Consider the following 17,232-nt stretch of genomic DNA (forward strand, 5'->3'; position numbering starts at 1 on the left):
CCTCTAAATGGCTCAGAGAGGAATTCACCAAAAAAGAAGAGAAAATATTGTTCTGAACAAGTATAGAATTAAATGAAAAGAGGGATTGAGAAGGGAGGGCAGTAGACCATGGGGGAGGTGCTCAAATTTAAAATTTTTAAATTTGCATGAAAATGGCCTTATGTAACCCAATACAATATAGTAATATTATTAATTAACTTGGGAGGCAGAGGCATCAGATCTCTGAGTTCGAGGTCGGCTTGGTCTACAGAGTGAGTTCCAGGAGATCCTGGGCTACACAGATCCTGTCTCAAATGCACCACTGTTACTACTAACAACTGTTTTATTCCAGGGCAAAAAAATGAAAATAAAAACAAATATTTAAGTTCATGAGAGAGGGTTAAAATGGTGATGATCTTGGTAGATTCTGAAAAGACACTTGAAAGACGATATTCTCCATTTATGATTTTAAACAAAAAAAACTTAGAAAAATGTTTTTTTTTTAAGAAATCATATTTAGGGGCTGGAGTGATGGATCAGCAGTTAAAAGCACGGTATCTTCTTCCAGAGTTCCGAGTTCAATTCCCAGCACCTTCATGGCAACTCACAACCCTCTGTAACTCCAGTTCCTGGGGATCCAACACTTTCTCTGGCCCCTCTGGGCACCAGGCATGGATGAGGCACAAAGGTGTATATTCAGGTGAAATAGCATACAGCAAAATAAAACAACATTTATTATTTATATTTATTTATTTTGTGTATGTGTTGTGAGTATGTGCGGGAAACAGGGCCCATGCTTGCTGGTGGCTGGGACTGTGTGAAAGCTGGCTGTGAAGAGGCATCAGGAGGGTGATTTCTAGAAGATAGGGACCTGTTTTATATCTCTTCAAAACTCTTAGACCCATCTCCCCCAAAGGGTGGAGTTTAACTGCCTACATTTCAACATGAAAGAAAAATAAACGAAGACAGGTATAGCGGTCAGTACATGCTCGTAATCTCGGTGCTCAGATGTCCAGGACAGGAAGTTCTTGGCTGCATAGGGAGACCCTGCCTCCAAAAGAACCAGAGAGGGGGAGGAAGGCAGGCAGGCTGAACAAGTAAGAGATCACTACTGCAAACAATTGTTTATTGGTTTGTGGCATTTGCTGGATTTCTGGCAGTCGTCCTCCAATTGCTTGTACATCTACAGAGGACAAGACCAAAGTTTGGACTTGCTGCGGAGTGGCCTTGACACGTAGCACAGCATGCCACGCTAAGGAGGGTCTTCATGCTCTGTTGGGGTAGCTGAGAGGGCTATCAGACAGGCTTCTGGGAAGAAGAGAAGTCTGGAGTGAATGTCGGAGGAGGGGCTGTGGACATTCCGTGGGCACACGGGGAGGATGCTTACAGGAGAGACAGCCTGGACCTGTAGGTAACTGTAAAGCCTTCACTGGGGTGAAGGGGGCTGGGAGAGTTGGCAGCAACCAGAGGAAGGAGGTCACCACCCAGAAGAGAATGGGGTAGCCACATTGGAGCGAGAGGGATCCCGTTAATGTGTCTCTGCCATCAGTCTGGCTGCAGTGTTGAGCATGGACCAGGAAGGGCGCTGCAGGGAGGAAGTCATGAAGGAAGCAGGGCAAGAGATGCAGAGTTGGCCTTGGAACTGAAAAGGGAACAGACTGGAGAGGTACTCAGGGCCAGAGTTCACCCCCAACCGATAATGGAAATTTCGGTCTCCGTCCCTCAGCCCTGAATGCTTCTTCCTAGGCTGGTCTTTCCCAGCTGGTTTCTCAGAAGAGCCTTGCATGGCTACTTCATTCAAAGGCGGTCCTTTCCTACCATCCTCGCTCCCGTTTCCCCCCTAAGAAGTCTAGAGCACGGCTGTGGAGCTCACTGTCTGGGTCCTAAGCCCACTGGCCTCTGATTCACCTTATGTGATCTTGATCTTAATTAGCCATAGTCATCTCCTTGTGACCTATGCTCCTCATCTGTGAGGCAGGAATAATAGCTGTGCCACAGAACTGCCATCGGGGTAACAGGTTAAAGGAAAAATAGCGTCTAGAAAGATCTCTGACATACAGCAAATTCTGGGTGACGTCACATACTATTTTCCTCGATACTGCATCCTTAGCTTCTTAGTTCCTCTGGGCTTCAATGCCTCATGCATGGCCTGAAAGAAGAAAGGAACTGTCCTATCTCGACCAGCAGATGGCGCCTGGATGTCAAGAAAAGAGAAAGGGGGCATCACTCAGCAACGCCTCTGCCAATAGATGTCTCTTCAGGTCCCCGAGAATGAAGACGACACACTAAAAAGCTTGGGAAGGCTCTTCCCAGGCAGGACCCTGAAAAAGTATCCAAAAGAGAGCCAGAAGGTTAAATCTTTCTCAAAAATGAAGTGAAGAAGCCAAGTCTAAATTATGTTTTGCAGGGTCACACTCGGAAAGTTTGTTTTAGCGGTGCGGGGGCGGAGCTCAGGTTGCTCTGGTTGGTCTTGGAACAGTTGAGGGTGGCTTTGAACTTCCGATCGGACTGCTTCTGTCTCCCAAGAGACAGGACCACAGGCATCTTCATCAAGTTTATTCCTTTTGTTAAAACAGCAGGGAGGAACTGGGCACCCAGGTATCTTAAATCATCGCAATCACAGTTTAATGAGGTGGGGGGGTTGTGGGAGGTAGCAAAGTGCGGGGAGGGAGGTCAGAGCGCCCTGTGTGATCCTCTCCCTTTGGATACGCGTATCTGCTGGGTAGGACTGAGGCTCGCGGAGTTCTGAAAATATTTTTTTGTGTTAGGGTGAGGACGTAAAAGGGATATAGTCCCCCTCCACCCCATCCTGATGTAGGCAAGGGGCAAGAAAAGTGCCCAGTACAGGCAGGAACCAGACACGCAGCGCAGCAGCGGGGAGAGTCCTGATGCTATGCTGGGAGAGGGGAGGGTGCTGTGCTGATGGAGGCTCAGGGCCGGGGACAGCTGGCTGCACCCCCAAGATGTGAGGAGTAGCTCTCACGGCCAGAGAGCAAGAAAGGGAGGGCATTAGTCACGCAGTTCTGGGAGACGAGAGAGAGAGAGGAGAGAGAGAGAGAGAGAGAGAGAGAGAGAGAGAGAGAGAGAGAGAGAGAGAGAGAGAGAGAGAGAGAGAGAGAGGCACAGAGAGAGAGAGAGACAGAGAGACAGAGACAGAGACAGAGATGTAGATGTAGAATCCTTTTTAAAAGCAGGGTTACCATGTAGCCCAGAGTGGCCTGAAACTTTCTATGACACCAAGGATGACCTTGAAATGATCTTTTTGCTTCCATCTTCCAAGTGCAGGAATTGCAGGCATGCAGGCATATGCTACAACATTCCATATATGTAGTTTTGGGGACAAAAGTCCGGGTTTTGTACATGCTAGGAAAGCACTCCCCCAATTAAGTTGCATCCCTAGCCTGCCTACTTAAAAAAATAAACATTTGAGTTTTTTTGTATGTGTGTATAGGATGTATGTACAGGTGCTTCAAGACCAGAAAGAGGCATCAGATCCCTTGGATGTGGTGTTAGAGGCGGCTCTGACCCCCAGTATAGGTGCTGGGAACCAAAGCGGTGTCACTGGGAGAACAGCAAGTGATCTCAACCTTTGAGCCATCTCTTCAGATGCCGCTTCTTTTTTTTTTTTTTTTGAGATTTAAATGGAAAAGCATTTTAAATTTTATTTATGTGTGTCTGTGCACGTGCATTTGTGCATTCACGTGGGTGTGTAAAGAGGCCAGCAGAGGGCACTAGGTCCTCTGTAGCAGGTGTGAGCTGCCTGACATGGGCGCTGGGATCTGAATCCTGGTCCTCTACCAGAGCAATAAGTACTCGTAGGCACTGAGCTACTATCCAGTCTCCGCGTCTGTTGCTGTTGTTTGAGGTCTCATTCTGGCCTAAGATGCCCTCAGACTTTTGGTGATCCTCCTGAGTTGCCTCCAGACACCTGTGGTTTGTCTGGCTTTCTTTGTAATAAAAATATTATTATTTTTAATTTTTCCATGTAATTATTGATAGTGAGTCCTTTTCCATTGAAGTTTCCCAGCGTGAGTGGCCAACTCAGGGACTTCCCTGACATCCTATGCTTGCATGGCCACATTCGCAGTGACCTTGCGTGGCACCGTCTGGACCCAGAACAGCAGTAAGATCTGGTTCTTGTATGTGAGCCCTGCGCTCAGCAGGTGTTCAGCAGAGCCAACGCAGGAGGAAGAGGGGTGGGTTGAAAGGCAGGGACTTGACCTCAGGCATCCAGAATCAGCCCCTTGCTCCCCTCACAACAGACATGCCCCCCCCCCCCCCCCCAGCACACCTGCTGCCTCCAAGATCAGGACTCCTTCAACCTGTCTGAAGCAACTGATGGTGCCCCACCCCCACCCCACCCCCCACTGTGGACTGTCTTTTTTCCTCCCTAGCTTTCCATGGTTTTATCCTGGCTTCTGGAAGCAGTACCACAGGAATAAGAGGATGCTGAGTCCAGAGGTGATGGACCTGCCAAGTGCTCGGGGCAGACCAGCCTTGGAGGCAGGAATTCTGGCCTCTGTGTGACCCGAAGCAGCTCCTGTTCACTCTGAGCTTTGGTCTCCACGCCCATTCAAGGAAAAGTGCATTGAGCATTTTCTATCTTCAATCCCCGGAAAAGCTGCCCCCGCAGGATGCTGAGGGAAGTGAGTGGGCGCACGAGGTGGGGGTGAGGTTGTGGATCAGCGTTATCAACTGCTCCCCTCGCTTCTCTCAGCCTAGGAAAGGCCATGCCAGTAAATTAGGGCCGACCATCTGCCAGGCCGACTTAATGAAGATGAAGATGGCCTTCAGTCGGAGGCGCTGTCTGCAGAGGTCACAGCCTGAATGGAAGAAAGACAGAGCTGCAGAGAGAGCGAACTCTAGGGGACAGTGCCATCCTGGGCTAGAAAGGTAGAGACCTACTCGGCAGCCTTCCCCAGCACACAGTAAGGACTTGCCTGATATTTTGGTCCAAGGGTTCAGATGGCCTGGGAAGACGGGTGCTTAGTCAGATTCGAACTGGGTCCTCAGGCTCAAGCCAGGCCTTCATCGGCTCTCACTCTAGATCGGAGGGGCAAGGATAGGCTCAGGGTCACCAACACCAGAGGTTCCCAGAGAAGTTTGGCAATTTTGAACCTCTTATGGGGGTCACAGAAACCTGGGAAGTCTGCCTGTCTCTCTGAGTGCTCAGAGGGTTCACGTCTACCATAGTCTTGACAGTCACACCACACTTACCTGCCCTCACCTGCTCACTTCCCTATCTGCTCTCTAAGGAGACATCCGGAGATAACTTTGCCCCTGTCACTCTGTCCCTGCTGCCCCCATCCTCCAGGCCTCTCCCCACTCATTTCTAGCAGCTCCTGGGAGAGGCTTTGGACTGAGCGGATGGTATGGGGAGTCAGGGTGGCTCATTCCTAGAGGCACAGCACTAAGGAGGCTGAGACTTGAGGGTCTTAAGTCCAAAGCCAGTTTAAGTTTAGGCCACGTAGCAAGATCCTGTATCAAAACCAACCAGAGGAAACACAAACCAAGGGCTTGTGAGTGTAGCTCAGTGGTACAGTAATTGCCTAGCCTGTCTGTGCAAGGATCTGGATTTGACCTTCCTAGCATCACAAAACAAAACAGAACAAACCCCAACTCAGCTCAAACGCTACTTCATCTACAAAGTCCTTTTAGTCTGGGTCAGAGGCTCCCAGTCATTAGGCTCCTTAGGACCGGCAGAGCTGTATTCATCATAGGCTAAGTGTGAAGCTAGACCTACAGAGGACAAAGGCTGGGGACATGGGCTGGCATGACCAGGAACTGGCTTCTAATGGAGTCCATCAAAGACACGAAGGCAAAGCCTTGCATCATATACAATAGGCCTTCAATTGACTTTTAAAATATCTGTTGCTATTCCATGGCTCAGGAAAACTAAGTTCTTAGCAGAGTATCCAAAGTGGCACCATGTAAAAGGTTCATTTGTTTGCCGATAAAGCGCCCACAGCCAACAGCACCCTTTATCTGCCAGGATTTACTGCAGTTACGGTACACTTTTAGCACCGAGGTGATCTGTTGAGAGGTGGTTTCCTACCTCTCAGAGCACACACCCAAGGTCCCTGACAGATGTTCATGGAAACCGGCTGGGAGGATGGATACAGCATCCACTAGGGGACGACAAGGAGCAAGTGCACTGTGTCCCGCCAAGACAACAGAGGCTTCCCATGGCACCAGGATGGCCTTTTCAATGTTTAGAAGCCACACGTTCTAGAAACACGTGGCTCTGAACCTTTTAAAATACATGCTGGGATTCTAGACTTCTGCCCCATGATTCTGAGGCTTTGAGAACCTAAGTAAACAACTCTGGGAATCCTGAAATAAGGGATGAGCCACTTCTTCCAGCCCGGGGCCCACCTTCTTCCCACTGCCTTTATAAAGGGGGGTCACTCTGCCCCACCCCCTCTAGGCTGCTGTTTCTCCTCATTTTGTATACCCCTAGGCAAAAAGGCTAGCAAGCAGATGGGCCTGGAGCAGCCAATGGCCCCTCAGACAAATTTGCCTCAGTAAACTGCCTCTCCTCTGTAGCTGGCCTCTTTCCTAAGAGGCTCATCCCAGGCGAGGTTAGTCAGTCTAAACATATTTCCTTCCAGCCCCCCACCCCAAAGGACAGGGAGTGTAAAAAAAAAGTGTAGAATTCATTGCCGGTTGTGGATAAGCCCATTTCAGACCATCAAAAAGCGGGGAGTTTGGAGAGTGGTGGATAGCCTCTCCACGTATCTAGCCTCAATCTTGCTCTGTGAACCCACAGTTCATTTCTTCCCCCCCCCAACTCCAGAGAACACACAAGGGACATGGCCTCAAATGCCCCCTTGCCACCTCTCGCTCCCACCAAGGCCCCAAGGTCAGTAGGAAAAACACAGTACCACTTACAAGAGCAGAGAGTATCAGAGATTATTGCAGACTTTATAGAAAACAGCCCAAGGGAGGTCCAGATTTCTCAGTTGAGGGAGGGAAGGCGGGCCTCAAGCCAATACACAGAGGAGGAAGGACTTCCTGTGCAGAGGCAGCGCGGGCCTGCCATTCTGCCTGACTTAGGGTGAGCGGTGGGGAGGCGGCCCCTCCTCACTCACTATTGTGCTTTGGGATCTTGCAGAAGGCAGGGCGCTGAGGCCATGACCTTGACCAGGAAGGCTTGTGACTGAGACAAGAAGTCAGACTCTATCCTCCTCCAGAAGGCATGAGAGGTGGTAGCAAGGAGTTCCCAGGGGAGGACCGCATGGGTGAGAGGGAGTCCAGACGAACTAGACCGACAGCAGCTCCCAGCCTCTCTTTCCCAGATGGACGGGTGACCCTGGTTTGGAAGCCCTGCACACCCCACATGCTCTCTTCCTCACCAGGGTTTGCCTATGTGCCATAGGGTGCTCGCCCTTGTCCCACAGGATGGGAGAACTCCTTCTAGGAGGGCAGTGGGTAGCACCCCACCATGGGGAGATTCCTCTCTGGACCCGGATCAGAGAATGGCACAGGCAGGTACGGTGATGGGTAAGCCTAAGACTTAGGCCAGGGCACGAAAGTGACCAAGGTGAAGAGCTAAGCTTGAGACTGAGGACAAACACTGAGCATTGGGACATCAGATCCCCGGTTGGAAAGGTTAAGGATGGAATCCACACCAAGGCATGTCCCTGGGTCGAGAGGGACAGGGCTGGAGCTGGGACCCAGGCAGGGCCAAGGAATGGAGGAGCTTGAGCTAGAACCAGTATATGAAGCACGCCAGACTAGAGGAGGCTGCTTAAGCCACAGAGCCTCCGGATGTGGATTACCAGATGGAGGGCTCAGAATTCTGGGGTGGGACAAACGGTTCAAACACCACAAAAAACCTTCCGGTAAGAGCAGAAGGGATGTAGACCCCCTGAGCTCTGAGAAAAGGATTGAGGGCTCCTAACTGGGGTCAGGGGTCAGTGCAGTCTAGCCAAGGTGTCTGGCTCAAAGCGTGTGTAGTAGAGAAAGTGCTAGAGATTTCAAAGTGGAAGAGCGGGGTCTTTGGGGAGACCTTTGGGTGAAGGGATTTCAATCGCCCAGGAAGGACCGACAGGAAGGGTTTGTTTCTGGAAACAGATGGGGGAGTCTCTGGGTTTTTGACCTGGAAGCTCTTAGGCCAGGGAAAAAACGAGTACACCTTGGAGTTTTGGGTTGGGAAAGATGCTACGATTGATCCAAAGGTCTCAGAGATCCAAACTCATTGGCGTGTCATCTCCAGGGCTCAGGCCAGGCAGGGGAAGGCTGGGTGGTCCCAGTAAAGTTATCAGCTGACCGGGATAGCCTCCCATTAGGGAGGTGAGGCTCAAAGACCAGAGCCCGGGGAAGTGGCCCGGGAGCCGGAGGGGGCAGCCGGAGTGGGCGCGCGGCGCGGGTCTGCATCCTGCTCATAGCGATAGTGGTAGCCCTCCATCTGGTCCCTGCAGGCCTCGCGCAAGTTGCGCATCCAGCGCTGGATGCCACGACGGTTTAGGTAGAGCACCATGAGGAAGATGAGGCCGATGAGTGCCAGCACCAGGCCGAAGAAGACGTAAGAGGCTTCCAGCTCCGGGCCGGCGACATCCACCTCTTCCCCGCGCTCGTTAGCATCGCCGTCGGCGCAGCCCAGCTGCGCCTCGTCCAGGTCCATCAGTGGCCGATCGAGCAGCGCGCGCGGGGAGGCGCAGCGCAGGCGGCGCGCGTCGGGCACGCGCTCGGTGGCATTGTGGAGCCAGGCCAGCAGGGGGCGCGAGGTGCACCCGCAGATCAGCGGGTTGTCCGCCAGCAGCAGGCGCGGCCCGGGTAAGTCGCCATCGCGCTCGAGCGCGCGCAGCTCGTCGGGGCCCAGGCCGGTCAGTGCGTTGACGCGCGCGTCCAGCTGCTCCAGGCGAGGCAGGCGCAGCGCGACGGGCGGCAGGCGACTCAGCGCATTGCCCGCCAAGCCCAGCAGGCGCAGCTCGGCCAGTGGGGTGAGCGCGGCGTCCAGGGCATCCAGCATCCCGGGGCCTCCCCGTGCCAGCGCGTGATTGAGCTGCAGCGAGTGCAGCGCAGGCAGCCCGCGGAAGGCACGGGCTCCCAGGGCGCGAAGCGGGTTGTGGCTCAGGTCGAGCGCCGCCAGACTGGGTAGCCCGTCGAAGGCGCCGTCCTCCACCACCTCGATGTTGTTGTGTGTGAGGCGCAGCGCAGTGAGGAGCGGCAGGCGCACGCCCTCCGTCGCCTCCTCGTCCCCTCCCGCGAAGGCGGCCGCGCGCAGCACGGTCAGGTTGGCGCCCACGATGGTGAGGTTGCGCGCGTCGGGCGGCACGTCCCGCGGCGGCTGCCGGAGCTCCGCGCCCGACGCGCAGCGCAACAGCAGCCGGGGGCTGCCGAAGCAGTAGCACTGGAAGGGACAGGGCGCGGCGGGCCGGCTCAGCGCTGCTGCCACGAGAAGCAGCCCAGGCAGCGGGCTCCAGAGCCCCCGCTGTCCCGCGCGCGGGGCCATCGCGGCCGTCCCCGCATCCAGCCCCCAGCCAGCCGCGCTCACCAGTGAGTTGGGAGCGCTTGGTGATGATGGGGTGGGGGTGGCACGGGAGGGTGGGGGTAGGCTAGACCTTGACCCGGAGCTGGCTGTCCCGATCTGTTTCTTCTGCTTGTAAAGTCCAAGAAGCCTCCACTTTGCTGACTGGGGGGGCGATAGGGGTCAGGCAGGAGACCCCGGCCCCCGGTGCCCTCGTCGCCCTGCGCTCCGGCCTCCGACTTCCGCGGCCGTTCTGGGCTCCGAGCCGAGTGGGCAGGGTTTGCCTCCCCCTCCCCGCCTCCGGGCCGCCTCCTCCACCCCCGGCAGAGTCTCTGCACCTCCTCGCCGAGGGAGGCGGGGTGGGTAGCTCTGGAGCAGCAGGCTTAGGGCCGCTGTGCTCTCTAGTTCCCGAGCTGCTAAGAAGTTTGGCTCCCCGAGCTCTGACTTGCTTCTTTCCCCACCCCCTACATTTAGGCAGGTTCTTTCCCTCCTCCCTCCTGGCACATATGGGCGGGGCCCGGAGGGCTGACCTGGCAGGTGGGTCTGTGCACCCACCGAAGGTGGGAGAGGCGTTTAGAACTGCTACCCCTCGAAGAGGAGGTGGGGCTGAGGGTGGGCTGAGAAAGTTACTCTTGTTGTAGTCAAGGAAAGGAGCTAAGGGCGAGAGCCCGGAAAATACCTAGCTTTGCCTTCCTCTTCTGTGATCCCAGTTCCGTTAGGCGCGGCCGTTTCTCCACCTCTGCAGGTTCTTTGCGTCAGTCAGTCTTTTGTCCACTCTGTCCCATGCCGGAGGGGAGTCTACAGTACCCCCTGTTCCCACACTTCCCATGTCCCTAACTCAGGCTGCGCTGCCCCTGCCAGGACCTCTCCCATTGGTTCCACCCTTCGGGCTGGACCCCTCCCAGACTCAGGGACTGGTAGGTGGAGAGACTCAGCTCTTTGCTTTTCCACGCTGCCCCAGCACCTGAGCACCCTTAGGATATAGTGTTCAGCTTTGTCCCTCCAAACTCCCCCACCAGTCAGTACTGAGTGTGTGTGGGGGTGCAGGTTGGGGGAGAGGGCTCCAGAAGTAGTAGGGTGGGGTGGGGGTGTGGTAGCATCCAGGCGGAGCTGGGGGCTGAGCTGCTGATAAACTTGCTTTGTTCTGAATTTTTTTTTTACTTATTTACTTTTGTTCTCTCTCTCTCTCTCTCTCTCTCTCTCTCTCTCTCTCTCTCTCTCTCTCTCTCTCTCTCTCTCTCTCTCTCTCTCTCTCTCTCTCTCTCTCTCCCCAGAACTGGGAAGCTCAAGACCTGATTTAAAGAGACAGACTCCGGAGCATTCCTGGTCTTGGCATGAATTATTCAGGTTGGAGAAGCTGACATTTGATCTCTGGGCCATTCGAGTATCTTGCTTGGCAGAGCTGGTTGGGATGGAGCCTCTCCTCCTCTCCAAAAGAATCAGTCAGTCTTTTTCTCCTGAACTGGGGATGTTTTGTTGACTTCTTCCCTGAGGTTGTATTTAACAGATCGACCAGCAGATTGAAACCACTTAAGAAGGCACAGCCTGTGGTGGTCTGGGTCTCAAGCAAATACCAACAACAAGGGCCAGGCTGATGATGCTGGAGGTTGACCCAGTCCTCTCTTTCCCTGTCTCTATGATGGCTCTCCCAGTTACTGGAAGATGACAGTAGGTAATTTTTCACGTTTAGAGTTAGACATGTTGTCTGTGTACCTGGTCACATGTTAGACATGTCTGTGTACCTGGTCACATGAGTTTATACATCCATGTGTGCCTCTATGCAGAAAGGCAGGTTTTACACCCAGAGACCTACCCATGCCCATGTGTGGTCTCACAAATCTATTCTTATGTAGATGTGAGGCCACACGTGGGCATGTGTAAGCTTGCACAACTTGCATAGAGCAAGTTCAGACAGACTGGTCTTGCACAGGCTCATCGGTGCCTGATCACATAGGAATGTAGCTTGAAGGGCAACATGGCTTGCGTCCATAGACTCAGAAGTACACCTAAGTGCTTGAATGCGCCTTTGCTGGGCCGGAGCAGGTTTCAGCTGCAGCCTCAGAGGGGACGGCTTGCAGACTCACATGCAAGGGCAAACATGCAGATGGGGCCCTGGGCTGTGCTCTTGGTCGTTGGAGATCTCAGGTCCCCTTTCTCCCATGGCACAGCTGCTCCAAAAATGAGTGACCAGAACCGTCTGCTTCCTTGGCCGTACTGCGTGGAGACCTTCTGCCTTCAGCCCTTAAGGGATTGCCGCTCACTGCCAAGGCCGGTGCTTCCTCTCAGGTTTTCATGGCAGCTGACTTCTGGTTGCTGCTCACTGCTCCTCCTGCAAGGAAAAGGGGCTTCAGGGCAGCAGGCAGCCTTCATTAGTTGGTGCTAAACCCCTCATTTGGGGAAGAGAAGCCTAAGAAGAACCTACAGTCATTGAGCAAGAGGACCCATGTTCTCTGTGTTCTCTGGAAGAAGAGCCCTCTCTCCAGGAGCTGTATACAGTAGGTGTTTTAATAAATGTATGTCCACTTGAGGCTGAGGCTGTTTGTGTCCTGATTCAGTCAATGCAAGTGTCTGTTCCTTGACCGTGTATTGCCTTTGCGCCTCCTGGCTGTGCTTGCCGTCTTCTTCTGGAATGCCGTTTAGTGATCAGAGTGTCATAGCATTCTTGGCCTTTTAATTTGTTGGTAGTGGGGACTCCAGATCAGACTGATTTCTGTGTTGTCAGGGCAGAGCTCAGGGCTCAGCACGGAGAAGGAATGAGGGAGAGAACCTTCACCGAAAGTCTCTGGCTTGAGACCAGCGAGGTGAGGGTCCTCCTCTATAACTGTAACAGGAGACCCTCACCTGGAATGTTAAGGACTTCTCTCCCACTCCCACCAGGTCAGGAGCTCAGGTTCCCATAGTTCCTTTGCCATGCCAGTCCCTGTGCCCCAGGCTTCCTCTCTCAGCAGTGCGACTGGGAGCCTATGGGTGGTGAGCTGGCCCTCTCCAACTCTCCTTGAGCTAAGAGCACTGCATCACATCCAAGCAGAGAAACTGGGAGCCATGCACCTGGACCAGGACTTGGGGTTTTGTTCATTTGTTTGTGTTTTGAGACAAGGTCTCACCCTGTAGCTGTGGCTGACCTGGAACTCACTACGTAGACCAGATTGGCTGTCAAGATCTGCTTGTCTCTGCCTCTCAGGTGCTGGGATTTAAGGGGATTGCCAGCATGCTTAGCTTGGGCCTCTGTTCTTAGTTTTTATCCCACTAGATCTCAGAATTCCTCTCCCAGCCTTGCAAGCTGGTGTCCCTCCTGTGCTCGGGTCCCTTCTCTCTGGCCTTTATTTCTCCTTGGAAAGACCCTGCTTCTTCTACGCTCCTGTGCACTTCCCTGGGATCGCCCAACCGCATCCATCCCTTTACCCAGCAGGCACCAGCTCCTCGCTGCCTTTAGAGATGCTTGAAGATCACTCAAACTCTTGGGAAAGCCCCTCTGTTTCCAAACCTCAACTTCCTTATTTGAAACAGAAGAAAGAAAAGTGTATATTGACAAAGGGCCTCTTGGTTCTACACTCTTTAGATATTTAGGCATAGAAATAGTATATAACTCATTCATATCTGTGCCTCCACCTTCATATGTGGCTTTGAACTTGGCTGTATGGCAGTTAGGGCCTTAGCTTGCTTAGTCATACAGTGAAAGCAACTGTAAGCTGTGTGTGTGTGTGTGTGTGTGTGTGTGTATGTGTGTTGGGGGATCCCTTTCGGGTGCTTCTCTGTCCACTTTTCTCTAAGACAGATGGAGGTGCGCCCCAGCAGTATGGCATGATAATTGTGGGAGACCCAGCTCCTCTCCCCTTGTATTTCTGTGCTGCCCTGGCTGGGAAGGGGGAGCTTCACCGTGGATCCTCCCTCTTCTGTCACTCATCACAGCCTCCCTCCTCCCTCACTGCCTTGAGACACAGGAAAATCCATAGGCCCGAGATTCATTTTCTCCGTTGAGTCAGCAGAGACCATACTCTGCTTGGGAGGGGCGGGCAATTGGCTTTTAAATAACTCTCTGATATCCAATACCCTCCTCCACTCTGTGGCCTGCCTCTGGGGAAAGGCTAATATAAACGAATGGGCTGAGTGTAAGTGCTCCTGCCCCTCCCTCCCTCCTCCCCTTATGTGCCGCTGACAAAGATGCTCCCTGACTGTCCTGCACTGGGTCTGATGGCTTACAAAGGTGCTTCGGGCTGAGCTTGAAATCCCATTAAGAATGAGAAACTTACATTTAGCAAAGGGTAGGGGGCCCAAAGCTTTTGGCTTTGGTTTCCTGCTGGGGTGTGACTGAACAAGCCACAGTCCTTCCCTGGGTTTTTAGTGGGCTCCTCCGTAGCGGTGGGCTGTCATGGTTTGTTGTATTGCCCTAGGCCTCCTTCCCTTGTAGAGACACCAAGCCCCTCCATCACTGTTCTGGGAGAAGCCAAGAGGCACAGTCTCTGAATCTGAAGTACAATCAGTGGTTGGCCCAGAATACCATTGAGTCAGATGCTCAGATGCAGGAGAGGGTGGGAAAGAGGGAGCAGCAGAGTTGAGTCCCTTCTTTTCCTACCCCATTCCTCCCCTGTTCTCTTTTCTCTTTTTGCAGATAAAAGTAGGGACCAAGAGCAAGAGCCCATTTGAATCTTGGCTTCCTTGAAACTCAAGGAAGGTCTCAGCAGCCGTGGATGCAGCTGGAGGAGCTGGGAACAAACCCCTGATCCTGAGCTGCACAGGGCCCAGGCTCCCAGTATTGGAAATGAGCAGGCTTTGTTGATCTTCTGCGTTACTCAGAAAACAGGGCTCGATAACTGTTGACTGCAAGAGAACACTGGCTGGGTTAGAGCTATGTCTGAGTGGCTGGGAGTGTGGCTTAGTGGTAGAGCACTTGCCTAGCATGATCAGGCCCTGGAGTCCACTTTCAGCACTTAAAAAAAAGTCACAAATAAAAGAAATCTGTGTTTGGAGTATCAGCATTCATGTACATATACCCTCCCCATACGTACACATAATTGCTTTTGAAGCTGTCCTTGGGGTCATCTCAGATGAGTCATGACCCAGGAACTATATACATGTTTTCTAACTCAAAGCATGTTGCTGGTGCCATTTGCCTGATCCAGACACAGATCTGGGGGCTGAAGTCTAGGCAGGGTTTTCTTTTGCACGACTTCCTCAGCCTTCTCTTGGGCTCTTGTGCTCTTCCTTGGCTGTACCGGTCTTCCACTTTCAGTATCACAGAGTCTTGACATCAAAACATCGAATTCTAAGAACCACAGCCCTGGGGAGCCATAGAGTCACGGTGTCTGTGAAGCAGGAATAGGCTCTTGCGGTGTTGGTAATAGGAATGGTGGGGAATTAACCACAGCGAGGCTGTGGGAGGCCATCCCAGTGTTCCTGAATGCATCATACCACTCTGATCTATACTTTCATGCTGTGCCTTCTCACACTGAATTTGGCTCGACCACATCACTTCTTTGGGATAATGGCGCATCGGCAACTGTGGTGCAAGCAGGGGGTTAGTAAGTGCCTAGACTTCCAGGATGCGCTTTTTAGCTTCCCTGAAATTGCTATGTGTAAAGACACAAGGATGGAACCAGAGCGAGCCATCTCAGCTGACTCCCCTGAGGCCAACCAGATCCTAGACGCTGTGTGAGACCAACTGCAGCAGCATTCTCCAACAGATCCAAGCTCTAACTGTTAACTCATGGAGTTGTGAGCCACCCCTGAGGGGTGGTTTTAAGCCACTGAACCTTGATATGATATGATACATGGCAGAAAGCACCCCATGTAGAGTCTGAGAATCAGCAACACAGACTCCCAGGCACATTTTATAGGCTCCCTGCCATGCCAGCATCAGTGTTGTGGGACCAGAAGCTGGAACCACTAACGTAGAGCTTAGTAGAAAGGTCACCCAACTCATCTTTCTTAACTTACGCCCATTGCTGCCCTGGCCTCTCATGGAACAGTTGGCCCAGAGACCCTTCTAGCACTGAGTCCTCCCCACCCTCACGCTCCCTTATTCTTCAGTATTGTGTGCATTCCGTCACAGTCTTGTTCCTCCATCCCCTGCATCCTCCAGCCCTAGGAAGCTTTCCTGTGTTGATCTGCTTGTTCTGGTCTCAGAAGATCAAAGTGGGGCTTTCTGGAATTTACCTAGATCAAGTACAGCCACGACCTCACACCCTTACCTTGTAGGGCTCCTTTCTCAGGGTCCGCAATGAAGACCATTGATCTGTCCATGGTGCTGAATTCCTTCATGCCAATTATTGCTCTGTTTCTGTTGTGTGTGTACATGCATGTGATGGGTGTGTGTGTGTGTGTGTATGTGTGTGTGTGTGTGTGTGTGTACAAAGGGGTCATAAATTAATGATGGGTGAACCTGGGAATCCACATGTTTCAGGGTTACAAGTATATATGACTGTGCTCAGTTTTGCTTAAGTGTGAATTTTGGGGTAGGAAGGGATGGTTCAGAGTTTGAGAGCATGTACTGCTCTTGCATAAGACCAGAGTTCAGTTCCCAGAACCCATGCCCAACAGCTCACAACTGCCTGTAACTCCAACTCCAGGGGTTCTAATGCCTCTCAGGTGCATTCTTGCTCTGTCTCTCCTCTCTTTTACACACACACACACACACACACACACACACAGAGAGAGAGAGAGAGAGAGAGAGAGAGAGAGAGAGAGAGAGAGAGAGAGAGAGAGAGCTCTAGATTTTACAATTGAGAAATAATCATGTGATATTTGTATATTTCAAGTCTGGCTTATTTTAACAGTGATCCCAATTCCATCCATTTTTTTCTGTGAATGTCATAACTGACTCTTCTTTAGTAGCTGAATAAATATCACTGTGTGTATGTATTATATGTTCTTTACCAACTCATGTGTAGATGGACAGCTAGGCTAGTTCCATTTCTCAGCTGTTGTGAATGCATGTCAGCAAGCATGAATGTGCAAATATATCTGTGATATTGTGACTTAGAGTCCTTTGGGTAAGTCTCTAGGATGGCTATAACTGGGTTGCATTAGTTCTTTTCCTAGTTTTTTTTTTTTTTTTGACGAACCTCCACACTTGTTTCTATAGTGACTGTACCATCTTCTATCCCCACTAGCAGCAGATAAATATCCCTTTCCCATCATCCTCACCATCATTTCCTACCACTGATTTTCCTAATGATTGTCCTCAAATGGGGCTACCCCCGTGGTGGAAATCCTACCACATCTCAGTGTTCTCCCCGGATTTCTTAGAGAGATTACCTGCCTGGACTGTCCAATGCAAAATAATGGTGGTGGTGGTGATGTATAATAATTACGATTATGTCCAGTTATTTGTATGTAATTACAAGAACAGCCCTTTAAATGCTACAGAAGAGAAGGTCCCTCTTTTTCTTTCTCAGAAGGAAGTCCAGAAGGAGGAGTCTAGAGTCTAATTAGTCACTTGGCTTCACAAGAAATCCACACTTATTCCAGCCTTCCGCTCTGTCTTTCTTGGGGGTATAGTTCTTATTCATGTTGTCCAAATGGCCACTAAAACAGTGGTGTGGGAGGTCCTTCTGTCTGTGTGTTGCTTTTGTTGGCTAATGAATAAAGAAACTGGTTTGGCCTGATAGGGTAGAACAGAGCTAGGCGGGGAAAACTAAACTGAATGCTGGGAGAAAGAAGGGTGGAGGCAGGGAGAAGCCATGTAGCCCTGCTGAAGACAGACACTGAAAGTTTACCCAGTAAGCCACAGTCATGTGGCACTACACAATTACTAGAAATGGGTAAAATTAATATGTAAGAGA

The 17,232-nt window shown here is 51.9% G+C and overlaps 1 protein-coding gene across 1 annotated transcript; it reads right to left on the reverse strand.

Annotated features, from left to right (window-relative positions):
- Positions 1 to 8,281: 8,281 nt before the first annotated feature.
- On the reverse strand, positions 8,282 to 9,436 carry Tpbgl (trophoblast glycoprotein like). The gene has a single exon (XM_038313405.1). It carries the CDS (start codon positions 9,434 to 9,436, stop codon positions 8,282 to 8,284), a length of 1,155 nt encoding a protein of 384 aa, XP_038169333.1.
- Positions 9,437 to 17,232: the final 7,796 nt, after the last annotated feature.

Source organism: Arvicola amphibius, chromosome 12 (genome assembly GCF_903992535.2).
Source record: "Arvicola amphibius chromosome 12, mArvAmp1.2, whole genome shotgun sequence".
Taxonomy (NCBI): Eukaryota; Metazoa; Chordata; class Mammalia; order Rodentia; family Cricetidae; genus Arvicola; species Arvicola amphibius.